General features: G+C 43.2%; 1 protein-coding gene across 1 annotated transcript in view; it reads right to left on the reverse strand.

Annotated features, from left to right (window-relative positions):
• LOC118429314 overlaps positions 1 to 11,674 on the reverse strand; it is a 32,318-nt gene that overhangs the window by 11,213 nt on the left and 9,431 nt on the right. Inside the window, exons 4-16 of the mRNA XM_035839796.1 lie at positions 10,214 to 10,346; positions 9,466 to 9,666; positions 8,870 to 9,045; positions 8,007 to 8,177; positions 7,098 to 7,387; positions 6,242 to 6,403; positions 5,668 to 5,863; positions 5,175 to 5,296; positions 4,311 to 4,451; positions 3,652 to 3,751; positions 3,078 to 3,313; positions 2,302 to 2,550; positions 1,710 to 1,880 (exon numbers count right to left, since the gene is read on the reverse strand). Of these exons, the coding sequence (XP_035695689.1) occupies positions 1,710 to 1,880; positions 2,302 to 2,550; positions 3,078 to 3,313; positions 3,652 to 3,751; positions 4,311 to 4,451; positions 5,175 to 5,296; positions 5,668 to 5,863; positions 6,242 to 6,403; positions 7,098 to 7,387; positions 8,007 to 8,177; positions 8,870 to 9,045; positions 9,466 to 9,666; positions 10,214 to 10,346 (2,348 nt within the window). The remainder of the gene's footprint in view (positions 1 to 1,709; positions 1,881 to 2,301; positions 2,551 to 3,077; positions 3,314 to 3,651; positions 3,752 to 4,310; positions 4,452 to 5,174; positions 5,297 to 5,667; positions 5,864 to 6,241; positions 6,404 to 7,097; positions 7,388 to 8,006; positions 8,178 to 8,869; positions 9,046 to 9,465; positions 9,667 to 10,213; positions 10,347 to 11,674) is intronic.

An 11,674-nucleotide genomic window follows, 5' to 3' on the forward strand; every position in this document is an offset into this window, starting at 1 on the left:
CGATATGTACAACATTTACAGGTTCATTGTACCGGTGTAACCACCTACCTCTTTTCGACAAGCACAATAAACAGTGGACAACGGCTTAACGCCCCGTCCTAAAGCCCCCTTTACAAATCAAGAATTTAGCTCGGCCGAGTGGTTGGCGAGCTCCAAATGGACTTTCTTCGGCCGGAGTATCACCGGCGTTTTGGCGATTATGCGGGCCTCGGCCGATTATTAGCAGCTCGGCCGGCGTTTGCGGGGCACTTGCAGCTGCGCTTAATTTCAGCGAGGCCTCGGCGGCGAGTGTTGAGCTCGGAGAGCTCGTCAATGGGTTGCCTGTAGCTCGACCGGAGCTTGTCCGAGCAATGGCCAAGACTTGGCCAATACTCGGGCGGCAACCCGACGGTTTTTGACTCTCTTTTTTTCGGTCGGAGTTTGCCCGAACTCTTCGGCCTCGCGCCAGACTCGTTCAGGCTTCCTGCAATAACCGGACGATATTCCGTCGGACTTTTAACTAGTTTGGCGTGCTTTGGGCGAGCGTTGCGCTGGTGTCGGTGGGAGCTTGAGAGGGCTCCGGCAGAATTTTAACTGTCATCTAATCAATTTGACACCTGTGCTGAACACGTCCATTTGTTTTGGGCTTTCATCTTTAGTGAACAGTTTGTTCCGAAATATAAGATAAATAAAGGCTACTTTATGAACTTTTCTAAAAAAAAGCTGCGTTACTTTTATAATGTAAAGCAATTGGACACCAAGACAGTACTTCATATTCATTTTTTTGCTATGTACTTCCTATTTATTGTTTGCTATAGGTTTGGATGTGTGAGATCATATATTCTTCATGTCTAAAGGCTTCCAGTCTGAAACTCGGACGACCTTTGCCGGTCTTCGCTCGAGGTTCGCACAAGGTTCGCCCGAGGTTCGCCCAATCGCAGCCTTGTCAATTTTATTGTATTATGGTGAATAAGACCTGCCTGTTCACTTTGTGGCTCTTGTGGTAGTTTTTGGATTGGTATATCACAACATTCCTGTTGATAGTATTGTTTTCAGTGTGCCCGTCCACTCCACTCATGTCCTACACATATCCCGCGACTCAGAAATTAAATTTTACACAAATATTGGCTTTTTACAAGGTTAGTGAGTTCCGACTTCGTCCATGTTCAAGACATAGTACAATCTCATTAACAAATTATAATCAGTTGTGTTATACGGACGTCGGACGGGCTCCGTCCATTTGTAAAGCGGGCAGATTTTCAACGAAAAATACAGCCGATACTCGGGCGATGTTGAATTTCGGCGAGCTCTGACCGATCTACAAATTCGGCCGGCGTCCGCATGAATTGTAAAGCCGGCTTTAGGACTGCAACCCTTTCCGGTAGCGTGCGTGTCGGGTGAGCGAAACAGCTGTAATCAAAACTCACGGCGCTTCTAGTTCCAGAGGCAGGGCCGCTAACCACTGGACTACGCACACGGTGCCACTGTCGTATTCTCCAAGCATGGGTTCGATATTGACTGTTTTTGACGTGTTTTTATGCATTTTTGTCGGTCTTTCTATTTTAAACCGCTTTTGTCATGTCCCGAAGTAAGTGCCGGCAGACGTTTGGCCAGCGGACACGAAAAAGAATTTAAAAGCCCAACAAAAACACATAACATCAGTACGTCAAAAATAGCAGGCGCCGAACCTCTGCTTGGATTTTACCACTGCCGTGCTACCTCGTACCTACCTGGGGCGTAACATCACTCGGGTTGCTCAGCTCGATCGCCACCTCGTCCCGCAGGTCTTGTATCACCAGCTCGGTGCCGTTCTGTGTGCGGAACTCCAGCGACAGGACTGGCGACTTGACGAGCGCCGCGCTGTCCACATAACTGAACGGGTTCTTCGGCATGGCCAACACCTGTACAATGATTTGACATATCAAATTTAAAAGTGCATCGTAATTGTTATCAGTGTCACTAACGAAAGACAGTGGATGCAATCTGAAACGTCTGACCGTTAACGTTTCCAAAACCATATCCAGTTGCATGAGTAATTTTTTTAGAAAGACATTAACATGCAAATCATCGTGCAAATGAGCAACCATAAAGAATACTTCCCCGTGAATTAGGTGCCTTTTCCATGGACTCTGTCATTTTTTATTTATGAGTACCAACTCTGGCCTGCCACTTCCTGTATCTGAACTATTCTATCACTTTGACCCAACTTCCCGTCAGTACCGACGTGCCTAGAATTCAAAGCGGAAGCTTGGACCCACATAACCGTTACAAGTACGCAAACACCAAGTGAGTACAAAACCTACCTTTCACGGAGGTAAATACCTTGGAATCCACAAGAACGCCCGTTGTGTTCATGTCGGCGAACATGACGTCTTGCTCGGGTAGGAAGAAGTTCCCGCTGATAGTGCGCATGCTCCTGTTCGTCACGGCGTACGGCTCGTCTCGCTGCAGCTGCATTTCCAAAGTCGGGGACTTCAGCTGTACAGGGGGCGCTCCTGGCAGGACCCGCTTGAACAGAGTACTGGCAACGTTTTCTACAGCGGCCAAGGCTTGCTGAGATACCTTTTTAGCCTGTGGGAATATATGCCAATATTTCATCCGTCATTATATATTGGTAACAATTTTTTGAAGCAATTTTCCCCCCAAATCAAATCATATCCAACATCCCACAACAAGCATAATTACTTACGCTACTTACATAACAAATTATCCCTTCTCGAGTTATTCTTTTCCAAAATAAAGTTACTTTAAACCGGCTCATGCAGTTCTAAAAGCCTACAACAAACATCAAAACTACAAAACTTACTCTCTACCCAAGAGCATCTCACACGGAAAAAATCACGACCATGGCATGGCCGGAACTCAAGACATGAAGACCACTGCAGTATTGTAAGAAGCTATTAGGGGGCCTACATTTAACCATCTTAGGGTCTGAACAAGACCTTCCAGCTGAGCAAATCTTAATAAAATCCTTCCAGGTCTTCTGTAGTTAGCTGTCCACCCACTAGCTTACATACATGTATACGTACACGCACATAAAAAAGCTACCAAAAACATCACATTCTCTGTGAAGGCAATAAGATGTAGAAGTATCTTACCGTACGACGTTTCCTGATAACTTCTTCAACGTTCTCTTCCTCTAAGGCCTCTTGCTCCCCTTGTAGTTCTTCTTCACTGGTCTCTGCTTTGTCGTCTTGTGGCTTACTTTCAAGGGATGTATCCGCCTCCCCTTCCCCTGTGTCTTCGTTTACTCCAAGTTGTTGTGGTTCCAATATGATACCTTCTACTGGCAGGACGGATGCTTGTAAGACGTTGCCAAGTCCTCCTATCAAATCTACGTGAACAGAAAAGACGTACGAAGAAAATACTTAAAAAGGTAACGTACTAATAAGAAGGCAAAGTTCTTACTACCTTTGTAAATATCAACATAATGACCATTGTAGTCACCCTGTAAAGCTAACGTCACATTTCCGAACCGGGGACTTGCCGGGACAAATAATAGAAATGCATACGTAAAAATATACACAATTAATGCCCGCTGCTTTTCCCTTTACATGTTGTGCAGTTGGATCTCTTTTATATCATACTTTTCGTTTCCGAAAGCTGACCGGCCGGGCCCCGGTTGGAAATGTGACGTATGCTGAAGTTGCTGGGACAACGATGGTGACCTACCATTGGCTGCGTTTCTGACGTCATCTGTGTCAGTTTCGTCCTCCGTAGCAAAGTTGGACAAGGCGCTGACCATATCCGTCAAGATGTCCACTCCAGTCAGCTGAAGAAACGTGGATTCAATGCAAAGTATGTTTAACTGACATCAGAACCATCAAAGGTGACATCAGAACCATAAACTACATATAGCTTTATCGACAAATGAAGTAGACATACAGTAACAAAGCTATATGGCTCAAAAACACCTACCCAAATATCATAGCAATCCATCCAGAGTTTCGTAAGATATTTGATCGAATAAGCGAATATTAACACACAAAAAACACCGTGCAGATCCACGACAACCAGCTAGGGGTCCCAAGTTTACACCACTTTAACCTCATGTCATGACATACCTACCACCTCAAAATCAACACCACAGCGTGTACGGTTCCAGCGATATTTAACAAAGTGCTACAAACGCTGCAGTACCAAGGTCAGCGAACAGGAAGCCCTAAACCATTAAAATAGACCTGAACCGTTACAATAGCCCAACCTACAACCTACCAAAAGCTGTTGCAATCCATTCGGTGGTTTTTGAGAGGTATCTTAATTTAACTGCAATATCCAGACCCAAATCAGTACCTCCCATTTCATGGAGCTAATAATGGCAGAGATTGTACCTGTGAGCCTTCGTTGACCTCGTCAGTCCGTTGAGTGACAGCCTTCATGGCCGTTGCGTACTGCTGCACGGCCCCGAGGTCCTGAACTCCGCCCATGCTCTTCGAGGAGTCAGACAGTTTCTGCACCAAGCTGCTTCTCATCTACAAGAAGGAGATCATGTATATTTGTAAATACTTATCGTTTGGGACCGCATCTGTAAGCAGCGACACCTATTACTACAGTACAATGTGAACAAGTCGGAATTGCTCTGATGAAGATAACAGACGGTCACGAGAAGTCAGAAAGTTTCTGCATCAAGCTGCTTCTCATCTACAGAAGGGGGATCATGAATGCAATGTTATATGAAAATAATTTACGTTTGGGACTGCATCTGCAAGCAGCGACACCTATAGCTGCAGTACAATGTAAACCAGTCAGAATTGCCCTGAGGAAAATAACAGGTGGTCACGAGGAGTCAGACAGTTTCTGCACCAAGCTATTTCGCATCTACAAGAAGGTGATCATGTATAACATTATATGTAAATACTTTACTTTGGGACCGCATCTGTAAGCAGCGACACCTATACTGCAGTGCAATGTGAATCAGTCAGAATTGCCCTGAGGAAGGTGACAGACGGTCATCGACACATCGGTTGAATAAAATACTTGGTTGTGTGCAAAGAATCGTGTTATTCCGGGACTTACTAACTTTATGAAAGAAGATAGAAAGAAGGTCATTTCTAACTTGACTTCTAAGATCTGACGCATACAGCAACAACAACAGAAGCAGAACAGCGACAGCAGCAGCAGCAACAGCAGCGACGTAAGATACCGTTTTTACAAAATGTAACGCCGTATAACGTCCAGTTTGACCCCCTACTCACTTCAACCCTCTTTGTTTTTAACTGGGCCTCCTCCTCTTCCTGTCGCCTCGTCTGCTCCTCTTCCAGTTCTCGTTCTCGAGCCAGTTCGTCTTCTGTCTTTTTTTCGGTGGTGACACGAACAGCTATGTGAGACCAAGAATTCGTTAGCTCATCTTGCCAAAGACCATTTCTCTAAACTTTCTCTAAATTTCTCTAAAATACCTCATGAGTCCCGATTCAAGGGTATTGTTGTGTTTGCGTGGCGAAATCATTATCTCAAGATTCACGATTGTTACGTATAGCGACGGCTTTGGAAAAACAGTTACTGTAGCAATAATATGCTTGATATACGATCCACTTCGTTACAATTTGTTCAATTTCATACTTTTCTTGCATTCCAATACATTTCGTTCCATTCCGTTTCATTTCGCACTTTCTGTGCACCGCAATTGAACTACTACTGTGCACGTCTTTTGACTTTCACATGTTCATATAGGTGGGCTGTATGACTCACTTGATGTTGTCTGTACCACTGTGGCAGTTATGGCGACACCAGTGAGTGCAGTGGGTGCCAGTGTGGTGATATCAAGGGTTGTTGCGTTTTCAGTTGTTATTAAAGTCTCCGTGGGCCCTTCTTCCTCTTCGTCCTCAATTTCCTCGTTGTCGTCTCCTGTCTCTAACTGGTCAATTTCCTTCTCCGCCTTTTCAACCTGTAAGGTACATGTATAAAAGAGATAGATAAATCTATGGTTGAATAGGCAGAAATAATGTGGTATAAGACGATAAACAGAATAACCCTGCTCGAAATAAACAAAAACACACATATAAATTCCCCTGCAGAACCGTAGGAAAGCCGCCAGGATGCCCCTTCTCGAACATGGCATTCGTCTTACCGATACCTACCCGCCTATCAAATGCTGTTGATAATTGGATATTCTTCCACAGCGTCTCAAGTTTGCTGTACGCATCAAACGCACATGCAACCACAGTCATTGGGAAAACCGAAAGCATCACCCCATGGCAAAACCGACAACATAACCTTCTGACAATGTTACAAGCAATGAGAACGCCAGTTGTGTACAACTCACCACTACAGCGTCATCTCCGCCGTTGTTGAGGAGTGAGGCGACGCTGACGATGAGTTGTGTAGCGGCCTGGATGTTCCGGGACTGCAGCATGGACTCCAGCTCCGCACCGCCGACTACCTCTTGTAGGGTGGAGGTCAGGTTCGCGATGGGTTCGGGGTAAACCTGGACGCAACAAGGGGAAAACAGCAAGAATAAGACCTGCAATTACAACGATGCAGCGTTTAGTTTGATATTTTTTTGTAACTTTTCCAAATTGAATGTTCTGTTATCTGGAGAGACGTTGATTTCGTATTTGCAAAGCTTCCAGTTTTGTTTCATATGTGGATGTTTTATTTGAAATTATTTAAAACCTGTAAAATGTTTAGTGAGAATAAAAAAAGACAATGAGACATATAAGTAAGAATGAACAATATCGATCGAAATTTCAGACGAACGGAAAAGGTCAAATGTGCTCTGCACAATGTATATAAATATGCAAACACTTTATAAGTTATTTTCCTGCAATATATTCAACATAGACAGCTTTTGATATATTGTGATTTATCAAACCTGTACCAACTCTTCAACATTGGAACTGAGTGGGAGCAGCTAGCTCAAGACCGTGCTACATGGCGGCACAAACTCCATCAAGGTGCCAAAAAACTTGGACCACCTAGAGATGAAGGAAGCAGCTAGAAGGCATAAGAGACAAAATCCGTGTACAACAAGTGCTTTCAGATGCCCAACCTGTGGCAGACTGTGCAAATTGCAGCGGGTTTGGTTGCACATCGGCGAGTCCACCTGTCAGTGAACTGATCGTCCGTCAGGATGACAAGGACAAGAAGAAGAAGAAGACCAACTACGTACGCTGACTTACCTTTACTGGAATGATAACATCTGTGGATTCGCCTGTTACATCGGTTATGGTCACCACGACATTGTACGTGTAGTTGTCCTTCTTTGGGCCGAGCTCAAATGGTGTTAGAGGAGTGAAAGACTGCTGAAGTCCGTAGTGGATCAACGCAAATTCTATGGCGCCAAAATGGCGGGATTTGAATTCGTAGAAAAGTCCCTTTCCGTGATCCTTTGCTGCATCTCGCGAGAGTCTGTCACTCTCGTCCCGCCAGTTCTTGCACTCGATTTGAAAGGGCGTGGCCAGGGCGTATCCTGCGAATGTTAGTTCAACGTAATCAACATTATCCTACAAGTTTAAAATTTATATCAGTACACAAAATAAACGATTGTTGGTACGCTTACCAACAAGTTTTCGATCAGTCGAGCCTTATCAAGTTGGAAAGACCCGAAGCCTATGTCACACATCCAGACTGGAAGTGTGACGTCAGCAAGGTGCACGTGCTTGGAAGTCGGTTTCGGTCCCCGGATGTGTGACAGTGACAGGCTTTGGTTCATTTCAACTTGATGATGATCAGAGGGCTGATCGAAAGTTTGTTTATTTTGTGTACGGATATAAAGTTTGAAGTGTAACATAACTAATCATCATTCTTTCATCACTGAAATTAATTCCTATAAAAAGGAACACTTATTCAAATCCAAATGGATTAACGAATATACCGAATAAGGACGTTCACTGTTCCGAGTACGCATGTGCAGAGACAGGAATCGTGGGTAATATGTCAAAGGTGCAGGCCCCTTACGTGTCAATAGTTCTTCTCTCGACCATTGTCTCGATTTGCATAAGTATATCATGCGTGCTTTGTAAATGTTTCAGGGGCCTTGACCTTTCGCTGCACATGCGTATTCAGTGCCGCGAATGTGCCTATCACACCTGTTTTTGGCGTGACGTCACATGACCCTCCGTATGGCGGCAGATTGGTAGAGAACTCGTACTCTGTGAACCCCGCCTCGTATCCCCGCTGTTTCCCTGACAGACGGAAACGGTACCACCTCCCGCCAACCAGCGATCCTCCTTTCAGCACCAAGGACGGACCGGTCGTTCCTGAAACGGTTATAGACCGATCCTGACTGTCCATTACAATTAGCTGTACAACCAATGATAGCATGGTTATTAGCGAATCGACCAATGAGAAAATGCCTGCACGGTACCACCTCCCGCCAATCAGCGACCCTCCTTTCAGCACCAAGGACGGACCGGTCGTACCTGAATGTGTTATGGACCGATTCTGACTGTCCATCACAATTAACTGTACAACCAATGATAGCGTAGTAATTAGCGGTTCGACCAATCAGAAAATGGCTGCACGCCAACCAGTGATCCACCTTTCAGCACCAAGGACGGCCCGGTCCTACCTTACCGATCCTGACAAGTTACGACAGAAGGGGCTTGCTCCAAATGACGTCATGAAGTGCCCGGATGTACACAAAATGGCCACAGCAAAATTCGCGGAACTGCCGACGGCGCTCAAAACAACGATAGGCTAAAGGGACAAGTGCGGAAGATAACTTTGTAGATAATTATGCACAAGATAAACAAAGGCTTCCTAATCCGTAGTATTTGTCCTAAAGCTTTATTTTAGAATTACAAACAGCAGGTAAGGTTAACGTTATAACTGCAACTGCATGTATTAGGAAAGTAGTTTTTTAATTATAATTTTCATTCTAATTTTTCGTTTTGTTTTTCCAGGGCTCTACATGTTTTTGTAAGCGACTAAGTCTACAGGAAAAACGTACCTTTGTATGTCATCTTATTGAGATCGGGTATTTCTGTAACGACTTCGGTGTCTTTCTGTAGATAGAAGAGCTGCCAGGTGTAGTAGGCAGTCAGACCGTGGACACATGTCAAGCACGTGCTAGTCAGCTGAAAATCACGTGATGGATTCATCTTGGACATGCAGTTGATCTCGCAACTATTGAGACAATTGAAAACAGGGAAAGAAGACTTATAAAAGTTTAAGAATTTATTCAAGCATAAGTGTCAAACGTAACGTTAAACAAGCTAGCTATAGGTTAACTAATTTAAGCTTTGAGCTTAATTTGTACCTTGCAAGCGGATTCAGTACGTGCTCTCATGGTACGTAGGTAAACCTAGGATTTATATGAAAACTATACGTGAGTAAAATCAAATGATAATAACTAACATTTTCTATAATACAAACATCATAAAGGTACAAAATATGTGAAAGAAAGAAGTGAGAATTGAGAAAAACAAGGTATTGAGTTTAAATGCACTAAAACAGTATAATACAAATAGAAGCTAATTGGTTAAAAAAAAGGGTTGTCGTTAAACTAATATATAAAACAGAAAGCAGGAAGTCTTGACCCCTGACCTGATGATAAGTTCCGGTGGATCTCCCGGGCTGATGTACACAGCTTGTTCGAACCAGCCTACTCGGTCGCCCTTCGTGACCCGGAAGCGGAAGACGTAGGTCATGTTCGCAAAGAACCAGAAGGTGTTCAAGGTCATGACACCAGCGGAAACATTCAACCGCCCTGGTCCTGTTCCAAAGCATCCGCCATTGTCAAGGGTCCTAAATGACGACACAGTTGTGGCTTGTGAACACTGAACATCATACATAGATATACAATGGAAACCGGTTAATTGAAATACGCTTTGTAGCAAAAGCCGGTGAATTGCACAGAATTGTACCATGACATCTTGTACAGCTACTTCGTGCGTTTTATTTGATAAACACTGTTTGTACGTTAGAAAAAAGTTCAAAGTAACAGCACTAGTAGCATGCAAGTTATATCTATGATTTTTTTTTTTTTGCTTTGGCTCATCTTCAGTAATATGTGGGCTATCCATAAACTTTTACATCACTTGCATGAGGCTCGTTGGGAAAACTCAGAACTACATGAAGTCCGTTTCAGTTTCATCTTCTTTCACCTTTCAATGACATTTCTAACACCTTTATTTTAACCACGACTTTTTAGATAGTGCTTCCAATGTACCTAGCATTTGGAGATGATAGTGCGAACAGACACCACCGGTGCCAAACACACACACAAACAACAAATGACTACAAAACCTCCGTTTTACCAAGGTAACAGGGACAATACTGTCTTTCCTCTCACCTATCTTCTAGAATCATCTGCAGCTGGTCATCTGATGGGGTAGTTCGAACCGTGGTGTCAAGCTCATCCCCCGTCATCGGGAATTTCTCATGTCCACGGCGACAGAACCAGACGTACTGAAGTCCGCTTTTGTCTGTAATAAAACTCAACAGTCCACCTTTAACTTTTTAAGTCTGTGGTTGCAGCTCTATAAGCAGAAATTTTGCTAAGAAGACTATGATTTTACTTGCTTGTGTATGTGTATGTGTGTGTGTACGTGTTTGTGATGGGAACTCGAAAACTTGCTTTTTGATAATGCATTGGTGGACCGTCTTGATTCATATATTTATGTATTGGGAATGTAGGTAGGTCTTGATTAGACTTAAAATGATTAGATTTTGGCACTTCTATTTGCTTTCTGTAGTACTGCAGTAGAATGCGCAGTTTTTATATCTCGTGATCTTGACAAGCTATAGTCACAATTTTAGGTTTGTAAATAGATTTTGTGAACGGAAAGAAGTACCTGCTTTCTTTTGAAGTACAAAGGGTGTTTTTGTTACAGACTTTGAAACAGGATGAGTCAAGAATAGATGAATGAAATTTCATGATTTTTGACCTGAACGTAACTCTTAAGAAGGCCATGACAAAATAATAGCATCTTAATCTAATCGATTTGCGTAATCAATGAGAACTAGAAAGGCCGACATTTGCTTAAGAGCAAATACAGCATATTTCAGCCATACCCCTTCCCACGCAACATTGGACTGTTCCAAATCACCCCTGCGCAAAAATGGAACATCCTCTTAACAGTACATTATCCCCCAAAGTGGACTGGTATTGTGAATTGACTCCAGGTAAAAACAGAGCTTGCTTCTATTTTTCAGAAAATGACAATAATCACACCTTCCATTCAGAAAATTTTCATCATGACTGAAAATTGTTGAATGACTTCATGTAATGTCATTAACAATTTTCAGTACGATAACTAGGTGTAAGTTTAAAAAAGTATAAGCTCCTTGTGATGTGGGTACATTTATTATTGCAATGAACTTTTTTTATTCAAGTAGGGCATACGATTTAATAATTATCAAGCAGGTGCAGGTACTGTAGGAGCGTTTGTTTTCTTCAAGCTGTAAAACTGTTAAACTGTTTTACTTTGTATGCAATCAACCATCGAGCCTATTCTTATTTTAATTTAACAACTTCCTGCCAGACCCGGAAGATACGATTGAACCTTGTTCGAGGATTTAGTTTCGTCTGTCTGGTCAGTCTGTTCATACCCTGGCGCTGAGAGTGTTTTATTGGGCTGAAACTCTGGCAGATTAAAGTTACTTACAATTTAAATGTTCAAAGTTTATGCCAAACAACAACAGCACTAGGAAATGTGGCCACTATAGACAGGTGGTCACTATAGAGAAAATGCTGATCTATTGACTAGGAGCCATACGTTACACATGATTTCAGTACACAGGTGGTCACTAT

Source organism: Branchiostoma floridae, chromosome 13, assembly GCF_000003815.2.
Source record: "Branchiostoma floridae strain S238N-H82 chromosome 13, Bfl_VNyyK, whole genome shotgun sequence".
NCBI classification, from domain to species: Eukaryota; Metazoa; Chordata; class Leptocardii; order Amphioxiformes; family Branchiostomatidae; genus Branchiostoma; species Branchiostoma floridae.